The 19,339-nt window shown below is 42.5% G+C and overlaps 2 protein-coding genes across 6 annotated transcripts in view; one reads left to right on the top strand and one right to left on the bottom strand.

The window, feature by feature from the left end:
- The window catches only part of CAMKMT (calmodulin-lysine N-methyltransferase), a 375,471-nt gene extending 359,284 nt beyond the window's left edge, over positions 1-16,187 (bottom strand). Inside the window, exons 1-2 of one of the 2 annotated variants that reach the window (XM_032774926.2) lie at positions 15,676-16,187; positions 3,556-3,728 (exon numbers count right to left, since the gene is read on the bottom strand). In XM_032774926.2, coding sequence (XP_032630817.1) covers positions 3,556-3,728; positions 15,676-15,825 — 323 coding nt within the window. In that variant the 5' untranslated portion in view covers positions 15,826-16,187. The remainder of the gene's footprint in view (positions 1-3,555; positions 3,729-15,675) is intronic. The other variant, XM_032774934.2, reaches the window with a different exon arrangement.
- A 406-nt stretch (positions 16,188-16,593) lies between these two features.
- Positions 16,594-19,339, top strand: part of PREPL (prolyl endopeptidase like) — a 28,773-nt gene continuing 26,027 nt past the window's right edge. The window contains exons 1-3 of one of the 4 annotated variants that reach the window (XM_032774958.2): positions 16,661-16,851; positions 17,281-17,635; positions 18,837-18,965. In XM_032774958.2, coding sequence (XP_032630849.1) covers positions 17,426-17,635; positions 18,837-18,965 — 339 coding nt within the window. In that variant the 5' untranslated portion in view covers positions 16,661-16,851; positions 17,281-17,425. Of the gene's footprint in view, positions 17,636-18,744; positions 18,966-19,339 lie in introns of those variants that run through there. The other 3 variants (XM_075064371.1, XM_075064372.1, XM_032774964.2) reach the window with 3 other exon arrangements.

Raw genomic sequence — 19,339 nt, 5'->3', positions numbered from 1 at the left:
AGAATGACAGAGATACAATGGATGATACAGGAGCAGTGTTAACCAACTCCAGAAATATCCACAGGCAGCCCTTCCTCACAATCAGGAATGCTGGGGGCTCATGGTAGTCAAGTGAGAGGGAGACCTCAGAAGGCTGGCTAAGAATATGTGGGACTCCCATCATGGAAAAAGTACCCGTCTTGGAAGAAAAAGGTAAGAAAAGGGAATTGGAAAAAGAACCTTTCTTGGGGGAAAAGATATGAAAATGAGAGCTAGGAGACCCTGAATGAAGGGGGAAGGGAAAGAGAGAGAAGTACAATGATGCTCTGTGGCAGCTGACAAGTAACTACGATGCAGTTATGCTGTGCACAGCAGCGATTGTCCTGGGTCTTTAGCAGCCCCTTGTTGGCTGCTCTTCTGCCACTTCCAGGCAGCCACCTTCCAGCTCTGTACCCTGCAGCTGCCTCCTGCTAAAAATCCAGAGCCCTGTGCTCTGCACACAAAGGGAACATGGTTTACATACCATGTCAAAGTTGGACTCTGAGGTGAAGAAGGGCCAGAAGGGAGGGAAGAAGGAAATTTCAGTAAGGAATTTTCAAATAAGCCAGGAGTCTAGGGACTGTTGGAGGATTCTGCTTCCCTCTGTTTTTCTCTCCTTCCCTTCTAAAGGATCTAAGCTACAGTTGACTAGAATAAGTATGACACCCTGCAGTAGAAGAGCCTAGTAGCCTTCACACCTCCAGCTGTCTCTGGAAAAACATTTTATATGTTGGCAACTATGGGAAACCTCCTCCCCTGGCCCATGAGAGATCAGTTAGCAGTGACAACTCTCAGAAGAAGAGCAAATAAGTATCACACTGAAATGTTATCAGTGCTTTGCTCTCCCAAACTAAGCACCCAGTTTCGGCTCTGTATTGGGAGAATAATAATTTGTAAAGTTATGAATCAAGTTCCTGTCAGATGTCTGGAAGATCACTTCAATCTATACATGACAAAAAGATTCTGCTGAAGCCACCACTCTAAATAGAATAGTCTCCAAGATCTTTCATACAACAACTCCAGCTAGGTCATAGCATATCTGAATACACAATTTGATCCATTTTGATAGCCCTTGAACTGATATAGCTTGGCCTTTAGACTTTTTGCCAAAAGCCGCAAACAACCTGGTGAACTTTCTTAAGTATTTAGTCTTGTCAAGATAATAGCTGACAACCCTTTAAACATACAGGATGTGCAATGGGCTTTCCCAAGAAGATCCTAAGGCATGGGGGGAAATATGTAGATAAAAATAAGTCAAAATTTTAGATAGGGTCACAGCATTACATTATTCTTATAAAAAGCAGCATACAGTAGTTCCACCATCAAAGCCTGCAGTCCTGCAACTCTCCTGGCTGATGTTATTGCTATGAGAAATGAAAACCTTCAATAAAAAGTGCAATAAAGACACCACAAGCCAGCACTAAAGGCATGACTGTATTACAACATATGGGAGAGAACTGGCTGCTATAACCACTCAAACCAGTGGAAAGACAGAAATTAGGAAAGACTATACACTAATAAATAAATAAATAATAATAATACCAACTAGCTCTTATACAGCAATGTGTATTTTCCATTAGCTTTCCTCCCCCTGCTTTTTCTTCCTTTCTCCTAACTGTTTCACAGATGTGGAAACTGAGGCACAGAGCGGGGAACTGACTTGGCTGAGGTCAGCCAGCAGGCCAATGACAGTGCCAGGAGTAGAACCCAAGTTTCCTGAATCTCAGTCCAGTGATCTATCCACTGCCTGATTCAAGTTCAAGTTCTATAATGCCTGAGTCAAAGGATAAGTGCACACACTCCGCCCCCAATGATCAGCTGCTCAAAAACAATCTGTGGTCAGGCAGCAGTGCACACGAGTCTCACAGCAGAGCCCTATTAGTTTGTTTATCCTTTTAATAAAAATCCTCTCTCATAGGGAAGGCAGGCACACCAATTACCAAAGAAATATCTACTAAACTGCTCTTTGCTGGAGGTATTTACATTTTGTTCCTGGAAAAATATTCTGGGAGTTTAGAGACTCCCTCTCCCTCACACACTCTCTGTCTCTTTGAAATAACAAGTATGAGCTATTCCATGCAAACTGGTTCAATCCAAAGACAAAACAACTGGATCAAAATATTGTTTTTAGCCCAAGGGATAAGTCATCTCTGGTATGCATCATTTAATATTACCCAGAGAAGAATAAAACCTGCCAGGAAATCATCCCAACATTCCCATATGGAATTCTGAAAGCCCCCTCCAGCACAAAATAGTGTTTCATTGATTTACATTGGCCAATCTAAAAGGTATGCAAAAGATTTAAAAAAAAAGTAAACTAGAGTTTTACAATGTATTTACTTCTAATAAATTAAAGTGTAATTAACATAAGGAAAGATACTTGTCTGTTTACAGTATAAGATTTTTAAGTAACTAATAATTTTATTAGTGAAGAAAATACTGTTTACCAAATATAAAATATCATTTGAAGTGATGATACAGAAGAAGGTGCAAGTATAAGCACATGAATATCAAATTTGAGAATCGGGAGCCTGATGCTTCTCTGACACTGTTCTATGCTGGCACAAATGTGACTTGGGTTTGGGAACAACCTTAAAACTCATACCTGAAACTAGTGAAGTCTAGGAGACACGAAGTAGTGACAGTCTTACAGAGCTGAAGGTGGAGAGCAAAGGAAATGGAATGAAGAAGCATTAAGAAATGAATCTCTAGCACTCCCTGATGGTTCCCTGAAACAGATGGCATGCAGAGTAAATATTGTATTTGCTGTGATTACATTGCTAACAGCAGTAAAACACTCTATTCAATGGGTAAGACTTATTGAGGTTATATAGCACCGCTGAATATAAAAATGGAAAATTAACAAAAATTGGGTAGTCTCTTTGGGCTCAAGTTTAAGATTGAGAGTAATTTGATATTTGGCTTTATACCTAGCTGCTATTTTAAGATAACCAGCACGCATTTTTCTGCAAACTAGCAAAATGTCATAGTTAATGAAGGTCACTTGTTTGTATAGATCTTAGTTCCCAAGAGCGACTTCAATTTAAAGGTCCAAGTCAAACAGAAATGAGTTTTATAATTTCAGTGAGTCAGGCTCTCCAGAATATTCTCCTCTGTGCATGGAACACAAAATCCTAAACCCTCAGCAGGTCTAATTAGGGGCTTTACAACAAGCAACACTTCAGCTACGCATAAGTTACTGTTTCACTGATGCCTGTTGAGGAGAGTACAAGTTACAGGTGTGTAGAAAATCAAACAAGGAGGAGAAAGGAGTGAAGTGGGAGGGGAGAAAAGCGATTGCATTCCACTATGCTCAATCCAGGCCTATTTTACTGAAGCTTTCTAGCTCTGGCAACTCAATGAGAACCAATGAAAACTGGAGAGGTTGCTTAACACAATGATCAACTAAAATTCAGTTTACAAGTAAACTATCTCTAGATACACATAAATATTGGTAGAATAAAGCATGAGTTTTAGATTTGATTCCTGTGCAAGAGTTGAGAAGTACTTGAATCTTAAAACTGGAATGACAGTTACCTTAAAGAGACACTATACTCAGGATAAAAGACACTTGTGTATTGAACCCAAGTCCCAGTTTCTTCTTCTGTAATCCTTTTGCAGGCTTCTGCTGAAAAGAGATTGAACGATGCAAACCTTCTTATAGATGCTTGTCGAAGATGCACATCCTCCAAGTGTTTTTTCTTCAGAACCTTTGAAATTAAGAATAAAGTGTTAAAGATTAAGTATACAACTCACAAGAAAATATCCAATCTGGAGAGGTAAATCTGGAATCAATGGGAATAGCTAAGCAGCAGATAGTATAATTGGTCTTAAAATGCAAAGCAAGAGCTAGGCAGCACTGCAGTCTGGTTCTTTAGCTCTGAAAAGAGACTATAAATATGGAAGTTTTAGTGAGATGCTGAGTATATGATGTTTCAATACTTCCAAAGCAAATGTGGTCACTTTACAAATAAACAAAGATTGCTTTTCTAACTGCCAGTTCAGGAAACTCATCCTGGGATCTGAAAGTCAAATTGGGTCCTTTCTTTTTCCCACATCATCACTGTTACAAAATCTTTTACAGACCAAATTCTGCCTTCAGTGACTTCTGAGCAATACACTGCTATAAATAAATTCCTATAAATGGAATTAAATGGAACTTAATAAACAAGTGGATAAGGAGCAAAAAGGGGAAAAAGAAGAAAAAAGTATATTAATTTACCAAAGTAAATGGATATTGCTCTGAATACTCAACAGTTCTATTATTTGGCTGTAATCAGGTGCCATTTTTATATGCTGAATTTTCAGACTAGAACTACACAAAGTAAAATAACAACACACACCTCAACTAAGTCTAATGATGTCTAATGTCTAATGATGCACTGAGGACACTGGTTGGTAGTGCACAGTCTACACTACAGCTTCTACCGCTTTTACTGACAAAGACTGGGGAAGTTCATCAGCAAATTACAGATCTCAGTTTTCCCAATACAGATATGCCTGCTCTAAAACATAAAGGGAGTGTGAAGGCTGCCATAAATGAGACAGTAGAATTAAAACATAAATTTTACTTTATCAGTGTTAATACCTTCTTCATATGAGGTAGCAGTGTGTAATACTTAAAGAGAAAAAATGATCAGAACAGTTTAACAGCTAAAGAAAACTGTCAAGACTGGTTTTCAGAAAAGTCTAGATTTAATGGGAAAGCAAAAGCAAACCATTACTAACAAAATGAGAAAACAGTATGAAAACACTGCTCTGTTTTCCATTCTTTGGTTTACAGAGACATATCATTTCCTCTAATCACTCTGTAAAGTATACTCTCTAAGCTAGCTGAACACTGACTTCTTGAAGACGTTTTTTAATGATAAATTGTGCCTTCTCATCAAACTTGAACTAAAATCAAGCAGAACTCTGAAAATCAAAAACACAATGGAAGGACAGATTTTTTAAGAATCTGAAAGTAATTAAAGAAAATGTAGACTAGAGGGAGAACATGAGGTATGGTTATATTTCACCCATGTATTTTTCAAAAGACTCCGGGTTTCTTTTCTTAAGTCAACTCCTGGAAGCATCAAAATTGTGTTACAAGTCACAAAGATATAGTATCGCTATTGTATAACTGTAGACAAAAACAAAGCTATCTAGAACTAGTTATGATAACATTTTGAAAAAAGACAGTCTTCTCTGTTTTCATGATGCCCTCCAAGTGAACTTCAAGACTCACTTACTTACCATATAACGCCATTCTAAATTAATACCCTCCCAGGGAATAATATAACTAGCACTCTATAGAGCAAAGCAAATGAGAAATGGTCACTAAGGAAACGGACAAATACAAGAAAGAAAAAAGTTGATCCAGAGCTAAAATCTATATTTGATTACTCCACTGTAGAAAGTGGATAAACGCTTAAAATTTGGCTGGAAACAATTTAAGTAATATGGCTTTTAAAATGACCACTAAAAAAAAGGCTACAATAATAAATCTCATTTATGTCAAACTAAAAAAAATATGCTTTTGGGTGCATATATAAAACAAAATTCTTACTAAATAAATCATGAAATTACTCATCCAATGATATGAATGAACAAAAAAAAGGTACTTAAGTGACAAGTTTAAAAAAAATGACACTTCTTTTTAAAATATTTATCGTTAGAATAACTAGCCTGAGATTGCAGAAAGTAATTTTTAGTATGTTTACTCTGTCGATTTGACAACGTTTTGTTTACAGTTAGTTTCCTGTTTCCCAGTATGGTCAGGAAGTCATTTTCCCCTTTTTGTCTGTGTGAGTCTTTCACACAAGAACAGGACAGATAAAAACATTTTATAAAATAGAAAATTATTGTAAAATCCACAAAAATTGGCAGGGGGACTTAAGGACAAGTGTAGTACTTAAAACTAGTTTTAATTTTTTTAAAACATTGACTGATTTCAAGTTAATACTGCCCCCTAACTCCTGAGAGAGAGAAGGGTGAGTGAGGTAATATCCTGAGTCCCACTCGACTACAACACCATTGCCCCAATGCCATATTTACTCTACCTTTCCTTAAAAAGACCTAGAGAACACACAAGCCTTGCAGATCAAAAGATTCCTTTCAAGCAGGCTGATAGGAAAAATGAGAATCTTTGCATGAGTACCTCAGCTGATCTCACCCGCCTCAGCTAGATCTAGTCAAAATTTTTCCATTGAAAAAATGTGGTTTTATTGAAAAGGAAAGAAGGGGAATAAGGGGATAAACAAAAAATCCAACTTTTCAAAATAATTCTTGGAAAATTTTGAAAGATGTTCTATTTTGAGCCTTGCAAAATTGAAACAACTTCAACCCTCTCTATCCCCATCACACAAGAAGAGCGATACCTCAGCTCAGTAGACAAAAACAAGCCTCAGTATGGGCTTTCTATGTTTTAAACACCACCCTGTATTTCACCTTGTAAGAGATTGGAGGCCGCTGCATAATACACAGGACAGGAACAAATATTTCCTTCTTAGGTGCACCACGAATCAAGTGAGCCATATTCTGCACTAGTTTAATCTTCTGGAGGTCTTCAGGTGTAGCCCATATAGAATGCATAAAGTAATCCAATCCAAAGATAACAAAGCTATGAATAGCTTTATCTAAGGCTTCGTAGCTAACATAAATGGTGACAGATTGCTGGCCAAGTGCAATCCTGGCCACATCTGCTATGTAGGCATCCAAAAACAGGAGAAACTAATGACAAATCGCAGGCATGCCCCATCACTCTAAGTAACCTCTGTCTCATTCAAACTGAGTTTTCACCCAACTAGACTTCATCCAAGACCTAATATTCCCAGGGCATCAGTCCAATAGCATGCTTAAGCGAGTGTATCTTTATGTACATAAGTAGTCCCACTGAAGTCTATGTCACTTAAGAGCTATGCTGGGTTAACTCCTGGGAAAATTGCTCAACCAGACCAACTGGACCAGATGGAAATATAGAGTTGAGTGACACCCCCATACGAAAGAAAATGCAATTCATAATGCCTCACTAGAACTGATTAAATAATATTTATCAACATATTTGATTAATTTTGTTGCATTTTTCTAATACAGTGCCTAATTATTTTCATCAATCTCTTATCCTCATTAATTCTCACAACAACTTCACACCATGAACATAAGTGGTGACAGAACTGAGTCCGATGGAATGCATCATAACACAGTCCTGAGTAGATGAACAGTTGCCCACAACTACTCCCTAGGATCTCTTCGAATGAAAATAACTGAATAACTCCATCTACTCCTGCTAGTGTCCCCTGGTTGTCAATGTCACCTCATAATGGATGCTATCAAAAACAGTGGTCAGGTCTAAAAGAATCAATGGAACATCCAATATCTCCCTCCATCACCAAACGGAGTCTATCAAACAACAGCACTGAGGCAGTTTCACCCATACACAAACCTAAACCAAATTCACAGGGCTAAAGAGGATTCCAGTGCTCCTGGACCTACCTTGCTACAATCTCCCCCTAAAAGAAATATCTGAGACAGTGCAATAATTGAAGGATTTGAAGGGATCATTTACTGGACATGCAAGATATGGGCCAGTGAAGGCCCTGCAGCATCACCCAACCTGCTCTTGGGTATTTTCTCAAATCAGGGCCACATCTATGATAAATTCAAGTTTAATACCATCCATCATAGCCTGTCATCAAACATTAAACAGCATGATACAAAAATTAATGAGGAAATCCTGAAGAGACAAGCTGGGTGAGGCAGTATCTTTTATTGGACCAACTTTTGAGATTACAGAACTCTATGTAAGCTCAAAAGCTTGTCTTTCTCGCCAACAAAAGTTGGTCCAGTAGAAGATATTACCTCACCAACCTTGTCTCTCTGATATCCTGGGATCGACATGGCTACAACACCACTGCAAACTGAGGAAATCCTGACAGACTGAAGAGAGGCCATCAGTGACAGCTAGTTCCCAGTTTGGGATTAGTGGGAAACCACAACTTTCTCCCTACTGCTCTGTGCTAAGACAATTCAGTCCTGAAGAATGGTGTTCTGTTTGGTTATAAGTAAAGCTGCATGTTTGTCACAGAAGTAACGGATTCTGTGACCTCTGTGACTTCTGCAGCAGCCAGCAGCAGCCGTTTGGGTGTGGGAGGCGGCTCAGGGCTGAGACAGGGAGTTGGGGTGCGGGACAGTGCTTACCTTGGGGCGGGGGGAGGGGCCTTTCTACCTGGCTCCCACCAGCATGTCCCTGCAGCTCCTAGGTGGAAGAGCTACAGGGCTCTGCATGCTGCCTGTGCCTGCAGGTGCCACCCCTGCAGCTCCCACTGGCTGCAATTCCCAGCCAATGGGAGCTACAGAGCCAGTGCTTGTGGTGGGAGCAGCTCGCGGAGCCCCCCTAGCTGCTCCTCCCCCCACAAGCTGCAGGAACATGCCGGTCAGAGGTGGGTAGGGAACCTGCCAGCCCTGCCAACTCTCCCCCACCCAGCATGGGTCCCAGGCCGCATGCCACCGCCTACCCCCACCACCAGCAGGAATCCTGGTCCATGCACCGCTACCCAGCCCTCCCTCCCCCCAGCAGGGGTCCCAGGCCATGCCACTGCCCGTCCCCTCCCCCAGCATGGGTCCGGGCCACACACACCCATCCACAACCTCCCTCCCGCCAGCACGGGTCCTGGGCCACACAACCACAGCACCTGCGGAGCCCTTGGCCTGCCCCCCCCTACAGAGTATCCACGGCCCCCCAGCCCAAATTTTAGTCAGGGATATATAGTAAAAGTCATGGACAGGTCATGGGCCGTGAATTTTTGTTTACTGCCTGTGACCTGTCCACGACTTTTACTAAAAATATCCGTAACTAAAACAAAACCTTAATTATAAACCACTGTTTTAGACTAACAACAAAAATGAAGACGCCCTCCTTTCCCCCCTATGTTAAATCAGACCATTATTTGCAAGATGAACTGCTCTGTCCTTCAGACACTGAGATAATGCAATGTATGGTAGTGAAAGGCTGCAGCAGTGGGGAAAGACCATTTTTTGCAACTAAGTAGACTATGTTTGAAAATGTCTTACACTCATTTAAATTATGTCTACACTTACGGCAGCATGTATAGTTCAGACACTGCACTCCCAGCTAGCATGGGCATAAATAGCAGTGAAGATGTGGGAGGCACTGCTTGGGCATGTAGAGAGCCATGTATACCCTGGGGGTTCGCAGTTGTTCAAACATAATCCACGATAGTAAAATATGATCTGTTGCCCAATCTGGCCATCACTTTCTCCTGACTTTACCTGTACTGTAGAAGTACCAATATTGGCTACCAATACAGGGCTTGTGGGGCGGGGGGGGAGCTCCAGCCCCATTGGGGGCATCGGGGCTCCCCTGAAACCGGTTTTATCTGAACATTATTGGTAAAGAGTGCAGAAGAGATTTTTTCTTCAGATGGACCAGTAAGATTAAATTGATCTTTGTTCATTGGACCATGTAAAACCTATAGAAGAACTAATAAAGAACATGAAGAAGCAAGAAATCTGCAGAGGAAAAGGTCACAGATACATACAGGTTGAGGAGGGAACATAAGCCTTCTCCCCACACACTCAGAAATGCATCACCCCAGACACTGCTGCTGAGTTCTCTGCAGTTTTTTGTGTTTTAAGCAGGAACATGACACAATTAAGAGGCAGTACAACTAAAACAAACCAAAGGAAATATTTCTGTGTGTAGTGCATAGCCAGCCAACTTAATTTACTGAAAAAAGAATTTACAGATTTGATTTTCTTACCTGTAAGTCTGAATTTCCTATTATGGATCTTCTTTAACATAAATTATAATTATAGGAATTTTGTCCAATAAAACTGAATGGAGGCAGGGGAGGGTTGGCTGTTTTCTGTGTTTGTTGTGGGAGGGGAGGGTAAAAACAGACTAAGGGCTCCTCCGGCTGGCAGGTTTGCTCACTGAACCAACCAAACCTTCCCCATACAAAAATTTCCAAAGCTGAGGAGGTATAACACTAGAACAATAATTACCATGAACAAACTGAACAAATGCTCAGAATTGTAGTGTGGATGTAATTACTGTGACATATTAGCCTTGTTTGGCATTCCCTCTTGTCTTAACTTAAAGGACAACAACAAAGAATCCCACAGTAAACCAAACATATCCATTACACAATACTATCATATAGGCAGTCTTTCCAGGGCCACTGCTCCAAATTAGGGGAAATCAAAATTACACATTAAAAAAAGGTTAAAATTAAGACCCCAATCCTACTAACACCTATGCAGATATATAATTGTAGACAGCTGACTAATCACACTGAAGTCAACTGAACCACTCACATGTTTAAAATGAAGAACCTTGGAGAGATTCACTACAGCAGGGGTCTGCAAACTTTTCAGGGTTGCGCCTCCCCCTTACCTCTGTCTGTGCCCCACCCCCACCCAGGAGTGGAGCCATGGCTCCCGGGCAGGATAACACAGATAGGGTTAAGGGGGCTGAGGCTGGTGCCACACTGGGAGTGGGTCTGGGGCCGGGAGCAGGGACGGAGCCATGGCCAGGGGCCAAGCCCCAACCAAGCTGTAGTGGGGACTGGCAGCTGGGCCCACGGCCAGGCGCAGCTCTACTCCCAGCCCTGTCCCACCTCCAGACTGCAGCCAAGGGGCAAGGAGGCAGAGGCAGGGGTGGCGCTGTAGCTGAGCCGTGGGGGGGGCCAGTAGCGGAGCCACATGGAGGCTGTGGACGGGGCCAGGAGCAGGGGCTAGGACTGAAGCAAAGCTGGAGGCAGGACTGGGTGGCCATCCATCTCTGCTCCCCGTCTCCCCCCACCCCCGGGGACTGGCCCAAGCCTGCTGACCCCTGCTCCAAATGTTCTCCACACCCTGCTATGGGGTCTCGCCCCACAGTTTTGGGACCTCTGCACTAGCGGATTCAGACTCCCTGGCACCTAATGGAATTCATAACCCTGAGTTAGGCTCCCAGACTCCCTATTCAAAGCATGGACAGAGTTAGGCACCTAATGGGATTCACAAAAGCCAGCATGCTGAGCAGGGAACTGCCTAAGATAGCCAACAGAAATGCTGCAGATCTGTGTGCCCTAAGTGCCACCCTCAAAAAGACTTAGGCACCTAATTCCAGGCCAGAGGGAAGCACTTATCTCCACATGGGATTCACAGCCTTGAATCCCTTCCTGGAGTTAGGTGCCTAAGCCAGGTGAATGGTTTTTCAAGAAACATGGTAGTGCTGATATCTCTGAATCTGTTGGAGCTGTTGTATTGTGTATAAATAACTATAGATTCATTGGAGCAGAGAAGCTGGAACATGAGTCTCCAATCTGAGTGCCTAAACCATGAGGTTATATAGTCACTCCCTCTCTCTGGCCCAATTAATATTTAATCATTTATATACAGTGGAAGAGCTTCAAAAGGAGAGATTCAGAAAGACCCACCCCAGCATACTCTATAGCCCAGGGGTTAGGGCATTCTCCTGGGTGATTGGAGACCCAAATTCAAATGCCTGTCCTATATAAGGCAATGAGAGAAACTGAACTGAAGTCTCGCACAGATTGAGTGCAGTAACCACTGGCTAAAGGTATAAGGGGGATGGGAGTGGCACCATCTCTTCCTCATCCTCTCACATGGATATTTGCATACTCTAAGCGCATATACCAGCTTGAGTCCTGAAGGCTAGATAGCCGGGGAATGCCTAGTTTATGAATCCTGCAGGGGGGAAATTTAAAAGCAGAAACTCAAGCATCTCATGACTTTAGGCGCCTACCTTTAGGCGACAGCTGAGCGAGGGTTTTGTGAATACCAGCATTGTCTAAATCAGGGGTAAGCAACCTACGGCACGCATGCCAAAGAACTCACACTGCCCAGGTCTTGGCCAGTGGTCCAGGGGGGCCTCTGCATTTTAATTTAATTTTAAATGAAGCTTCTTAAACATTTTTTAAATCTTATGTACTTTACATACAACAATAGCTTAGTTATATATTATAGACATTGAAAGAGACCTTCTAAAAACATTAAAATGTATTACTTGCACACGAAACCTTAAATTTGAGTGAATAAATGAAGGCTCGGCACACCACTTCTGAAAGGTTGCCAACCACTGGTCTAACTGTTGGACTTAGGCACCCTGAGGGGTAGTTAGGTGTTTAAACCGCCTTTGTGAATTCCACCTCTAGTGTAAATATTTGCAAAATCAGAGCCTTAATATTGCTTTTCTTCTGCACTGGTTCCACTCTTCTGGACAGAAGCTCTGCTGTAATTTAGGAGAGGAAGCAAACAGTGACCATCATCCACCAAGCACGTACTGGTAGGGAAAACATTCAGATAATTGACAAAGGAAATAAAGGGAGAACTGAGCTAAAAAAATGAACCTTTCATAAATTAGAACGGATGTGAAATTAAAGAAATGATGTGAAGACTTTTCAATTACCTTGGGGCTCTAAAATAATTATGTGCAGATTTTTAATACTGAGGATTAAATAACCACAGGAAAAGTTTTAGCAAAGATGTGGTAAATTCTTCAACACTTGAAATCTTTAAATTAAAATTGGTGTCTTTCCAGAAGATATACCTAGTTAAACCACAGGTTTTTAGATTCAGTGCAGGGATTACTGGGTGAAGTTCTATGGCCTGTGACATGAGTCAGACAACATTATCTCATGACTTCTCTTTCTTGATTTAAAATCTATGAATTTACTTCTCTCTGAAATACTGGAAGGTGTTGGTGGCTGCTGCCACTCTTTTTACTGCTGCCCTGAGTGGAGCTGAATTCATGGAAGCAAGCAGCAGCAGCAGGAAATTTTAAGAAAAAAAGATTGGTATAGACACAGCCTGTGTTACAGTTCAAATTTTGGTGGAGAGCAGAATGTCAGCAATGCCTCAAAACACTGCTTTCCTGTTGTCCACTTTGGTGATGCCAAGCCATTTACCAGCTAGGTGGAAGGCTGGCTTGCTCTGGCATGACAGCGATCTTGAAGAAGAGGTAGGCTACATCAGGTGTAAAATCCACATCCAGGACAGAGACAGATAAAGAGAGAGAGAGATCAGTGGTTCAAGCACCTCTGCTGAGAAGTAGGAGACCCCTATCTAAATCCTTTCCCCCCCTCTAGCAAGGAGGGGAGAATTGAACCTGCATGTCCCACACCCAAGCACATGCTCTAACCACCTCCCCTCTGACCAGATTTTGGACGGGACCTGATCTGGTAGGTGACCTCTGAGCACATCTACTAACTAGAGCAGGCCCCACATGCAATGTAGAGAGCTGAATGTCTATCTACCCCTGGCTTGTGAATTGCTCTGGGGCTTAGACAGAGAGGTGGGCATCTCAGTTCCTAGAGTGAGGCAGCAGTATGCATGCCCAGAGCCAGAAACATAGGGGCTAGTGAACTTTTATTCTGAAAACTTAGGGGCCAAGTGGATTTAGGCACCTACAGGATTCAGCTGCAGTTTTGTAGATTGCAGTGGAGACAAAACTGGGATTTAGGCCCTTAAGTCTGGAGTTTAGGCACCTAAGTACCTTTGTGGATCCCATCCATACTGCCTTTAGGCCCCAATCCTGCAAACACTTATGCATATGCTTAACTTTAGGCACAAAAGTAATGCCATTGAACACAATGGGACTGCTTGTTCAACTAAAGTTAAGCACATGAATAAGTGTTTGCAGGATTGGGGCATTTATGCTCAATCTTGCAAACTCTTAAACATAAGTAATTTTACACTTTGGCCCCAGAACTACAAACACTTAAGCTTGTCCTTAACATTACCTATGTGAGCAGTCCTACTGAACTCAGTGGCATTGTTCATGTGTGTGAGGCACATCTTAAAGCGTTTGCAGGACTGGGCTCTACTTGCATATACAGAGATGGAAATTGACTATACATAAGGTGTTGTCAAATGCACAGATTAAACAAAATGAAAGATAACACCAAAAACCCCTCTCTTTCTCTAATGCCTTTCAGTTATACAGCAGCAATCTTGGGTCCCAATCCTACAACTGGTTCTTTACAGGCAGACCCTCTGAGCCCATAGACTTCAATGGGGCTCCATGCAGGTGCAGGAGTCTGCCTGCACATAGCTAAATGCAGAACTGATGCATTAGGCGTCACATGCAACAATAACACACAAAATATTTTCAAAGAGAAGTGTGAGTTTTAAAGCGACAAGTATCCCTTTAACCATAAGGCTCATCTACATCACAAGTATTGTGAGACTTTGTTAATTATCCACTTTAAGAGTTCAAAAATTATGATTCAGGTACCCAAAAATCATGAGATTTGTTTAGAGATCATGATACTTTTAAAAAAATCATATATTTTAGGTTGTTTTTATTTGTCTTCTGGATTTTGAGCCTCTAGGAAACATTTAGGTCACGTTTTCAAACTTTTCTCCACAATCATGAGGACTAGAAACCTGCTATTACAAAAACAAACACACTGACATTCCCATCTAGTCATATTATTTCTTTCATGAGAATTTGCAACACTGATTACCCTTAATGTATAGGAAAGCACTGTGTGATCCTTTAGGATGAAAAGTCCTTTCCATTCCACCTAACCTCTCCTTTTTTCCTCTCCTCCCCAACCCTCATCACCTCCTTCCTTCCTCTCCCTATTTTTGTATGTCTTATTCCTATCTTATTACTGTTACACCCACTCTAACACATTATGTCTATGCAGTATTTTCTGATCTTGCAGCTTTGACAATCTGTAAAATTGCACAATTTCATAATTCCACTGGCAAGCCCAGGATACAGTATTTGAAAACATACAAGCTGTAGGTCATTTACAATTTTTGTCTCTTTATGAAAAATCAGTTAACAATTAATAGAAAAATAGAAATGCCAGTTAATAGTACATATACTATTTTGAGGCATTAGTTCCCATTTGCTCAGAACTGTTGCTGCCTAAGGCCCTGAGCCTGCAATCTGCTCTGCATGGGCAGACACTGGCATCTGTGCAGAGCCCCAATGAAGTTGGGCTGCCTACAGGAATGGGCACTATGCACTAATGCCCATTGGTCCACCACTATAGATTAACTGAAAGTTAATTTTTAAGAGTTTCTCAGTTTATGGTGAAGGGTTTCACTGTTTGTATTTCAATGCCATTTTTAACATTCCACTCATTTGAATAGTCACAGCTTGCAATAGCTCTGCAGTTCCCCAGTCATTGCAAATATACCATACCAAAATGTTGTGAAAACAAGGTAAGTGATTACACAGCATTTTGTGGCTCTCAGGTGAAGCATGTTGCTATGGAAGTGCACAGTGTGTGTTCTGGGAGGTGCTTTAGTGGTCTCAGCACCAGGTCTGAAACACTTAAACTCCCTGTGCCCGCAAGCCTAGATCCCAGTGATGTTATCTTAGCCCTTCATCCTGGCGAATTGCAATTGAAAGCATGAAGGCATCTTTCAGCACAGCTCTTAAAAACTGCAGCCTTTGTTGTTGTGCATGGACATTCAAGTGCCCCTGAAGAGCATTCTCCTAAGTGCAGGACTCGTCAACAGTATGTGACCAAAGTACCCCCCATACAGGCTACTTTGCCATGGGACAATATCGTAGCTATCGCCCTCCACCCCAGAAGTGGCTGCATGTCAGTGGCCTTGTGCACAGGTTAGCAGGCTCTGCGGCACCCTTGGGAGGAAAGGGCCTTGGGGAAATATAAAGTAGCATTATACCTCTCTGAGCAGTTTCCACCGGGCTCTAGCGGCTCCCTGTTTCCTTCCTTTCGGACCTTCCTCAGCGTCTCCCTCTCCTTTTCCTCCTCCTGACTCAAACCTAGCAACAGGGGCTGGGATGCTCCCGGGACAGGCTGTAGCCTCAGTCATGCTGAGGCTGCTGGGAGCAGGATAGGGGAGAGCTGAGGGAGCCCCCAGGGGCTCAAGGGGAAGCAAGCTCTGAGCCACTCACTGACCCGTCCCCCCCCCGGGGAACAGCAGCCAGAGATAGACAAAGGGGAGACTGAGTAGGTGGGGAGGAAAAGACGTGCGCTCGGCAGCCCAGAGAAAGGACTTGCCCTTCCAACTGCTGCGTCTAGGCCCTCCCAGCCCAGGCTAGGGAGGCGGGATGGCAGCAGCCATCTTTGATAAGGGCAAGAGGTCCCTGTGGAAACAGTCCTGTATGTTTCTGCCCTGACCTATACAGCGCCTCACCTGGATCGCTGTAACCTTGAGGAGCTCGGGGGTTACTATAAGGAGCATCTCGCGATAATAAAACCCATTGGTTACATATCCACTTTTCTCTATTAAGTTATGGTTATCGAAAGAGGCAGGTGCCCGAAAGCAAACATTTCCAGGCACGAAATTGGGGTAATATAGCAAAGAAAATGTTAATATGCCTTAAAACCAACAACCTGACGGATTAGGATAAGTATCTGGCCAACTGCCCATAACCAAGATGGCGACAGAGAACACAGCTTTTGTCGCCATCTTGACTGCTGGTAATCGCTTATAGAAAGGTATTGGTTCGGACGCCATCTTGGCTATGGGCATGCCCGTGAATCATCTTGACTATGGGCAGCTCAGCGTGTAGGAAAATCAGCTGAGTCTCTGGCTTCGGCGCGGAATACAGATGCTCTTCCTTGATGTCATCATTGCGCGCCCGGTCGGAGGGCTGCGGCCTGAGTCTCGCAAGTGGCATCAGGCGGGGCTGCCAGAGGGGGCGAATCCCGGCGGGCGGTGGGAGCCGTTGCAGGGCCGTTTCCATTTGCAGCAGCTGCGCCGCCGGGGGCGAGTGAGGACCCCTCTAGTCTCTGTCCGGTGCCCTGCCTCCAGCAGGCCTGGAGGGGTCTGTCGCGACCGCCGAGCGCCTTGCCCAGCTAGCCCGGGCCGGCTGCCCGACTGGAGGCGTGGATGGTTAGCATGTGCGCGGCGCTCCGAGACCTCCCGGGTGGGATCAGATCTCAGAACCGCTCCTCCTCGTGCAGGCTTGGATGTTTTTCCAAGCGGTGCGTTAAAGCCACTGGCCGGGGCTGACAGATTGTGTCTAAATGCAGTTCAGTGAGCCTTGAAAATCTCTGACATTTTAAAAGCTCTTTGAACTGGTCACATATCTGAACAGGAAAGTGTCCGGCAGGATGGCTGCGGCTGGCCCTCCCACCTCCGAGCCCGCCAAGGTCTGCCCTTTAGCAGTGTGAGCCTGGAGCCCGGGGGAAACACGCTGCTTAAGTGTACAAACGATTTATTTGAAAAGAGTTAGGGGAGGCAGCTTCAGGTTTGCTTTTGTTTTCCCTGCCATTCACATGGTAACTAAAATTTATAGCATTCAGTCTTTTGCCCCTTTAGGTTTAAAGCCGTCACTTTTGAAGAAATCCCTGCTTCAGTTTCACCCTGATCATTTCAGGTACCCAGTTTAATTGCATGCAACATAACTTTGGATTCTTGGAAAGTTCAGAGTGAGTACAGTCAGTCAAGTCAAGATTTGGGCATCATGCATCGGACTGTGAAATCCTTTCTCCAGACTCTGAAGTTCAGTGTTGGTTACTGCAGATACTACTTTAACCATAACTGTGATCTGAGAATAGCTCTTTGCAGTCAAATAAAACCGCAAGAATTTCAGTTTACAAAGTGTTTGGGAAATTCATGGAACAACACAGACTCACCAGGGCACATTGTGCCACGGAGATCCTTTTCTTGCAAGGTATGCAGTTTAAATATAATGTCAACAACCATCATGACCCTTGTATCAGTAATGATAGTCACACTTTCAAATGTTAAGGAAACATTTTTTTCCAGAGGGTTTGAGATAGGGATTGGGATTTCATGTATACTCAGAGACAAATGGCATTGTTCAACTTGTCAGTTTCTGTACTTTTCTTTCTTGGGAGACAGAAGAGGTAAATGGATCAGCAGGTTGGAAACAGATAAGGGGGAACACCCAGGGAACCATTTACAATGGATAAGATAACGAACAAAATAAACCTGGGACACCAGATGAGGTAAAAAGTAAATTGGGATTGGTTCCTACAAAGTGACCAAACCAATCCCAAAATATTTGATGCAATGTACAGGGAATGTAATGTGATGTATACGTTAATATAAAGGAAGGGAGTTTCTGTGTAACTTTGGGTGTATGGTATTCCTTGTACCTATGCTCGAGCCTGATCAGCTGAAGCATAGTTTGATTGTATGCTAATAAAAAAAATCTCAGTGACCAGTTCAGAATTGAGCTGAGTTCTTGGGAAGCAAGTAGATAAAGTCTTGTAGACTACTAGGTGGATAAGGTCTCAGAGGGTACCCCCAACATACTGTAGCTTTTTTCCTAAAATCTAAATAGCTGACAGAAAGATAATATTAGGGTATCAGGATAGAACTGTATAAAGAATCTCCAGAGTGATCAGACCAGGATTTAACCACTGCTAGCTGACACAATGCTTAACAAAACTTGTCCTTGTCTATACAGACGAGTTAGTCTGTATCCATAATTGGATCCACTGGCAGCCCATTGAGCCTGCACAGACCTTGATCCTCCAATTAAATCTGAGTGACTGTGGAGGGGAAATAGTGAAAATTATTTATCAGCGTCCATGTCTGATGGAAGCAATAAACAAAAAGCAGAGAACAAATTCTAATATTTTTCAATAATATAAATCTTGGGTGTTACTTGAAGTACATAGTAGGTGAAATATTTCCAGACAGAAATTTGAGTTGTTTTACATTGACAGTGTTTATTTAAGGGTGACTTGAAAAAGATTTTCAAAAAGGTGGATTTCAGCCCAGCCAATTTAAGTTAATTTTGTATTGCATAAGTGATGCAACATGACCTTGAGAGACAAGAGCATCCATCCATAACTTTGGACATTTAAAATCAGAGGTTGATTGCATTGACATATTTGTACCAGGATCTTCTGAAATCAGAGCAGGAGAACTGGAAAGTAACTTCAGCAAGATATATGGATACAGCAGAAAGAATCAAGAAGAAATTAGAAGTAATGTACAACAAGTATACATTCAGCATGAGCAGCCCAGCGGTGAGTGGCAATTTTTTTTTAAAAATGCATTATAGTTTAGTACAAGTAAGAGTCAGTGAAGCTGTACCTACTATGAAATGTCTTTACACTACATGTTTTTGGTTAAACTGTTTTGTGTTCATAGTCCTGATTTTTAAATATTTTGATATTTATATCAGAGAGGTAGCTGTGTTAGTCTGGATCTGTAAAAAGCAACAAAGAGTACTGTAACACCTTAAAGAATAACAGATGTATTGGAGCATAAGCTTTCATGGGTGAATACCCACTTCGTCAGACGCATTCACCCACAAAAGCTTATGTTCTAATACATCTGTTAGTCTTTAAGGTGCTACAGTACTCTTTGTTGCTTGATATTTATAAAGTATGAACAAAAT

The sequence above is a fragment of the Chelonoidis abingdonii genome, chromosome 3, assembly GCF_003597395.2.
Source record: "Chelonoidis abingdonii isolate Lonesome George chromosome 3, CheloAbing_2.0, whole genome shotgun sequence".
NCBI classification, from domain to species: domain Eukaryota; kingdom Metazoa; phylum Chordata; order Testudines; family Testudinidae; genus Chelonoidis; species Chelonoidis abingdonii.
Note: the sequence above shows the minus strand (reverse complement) of the source record. Positions and strands in the feature narration are given on the sequence as shown.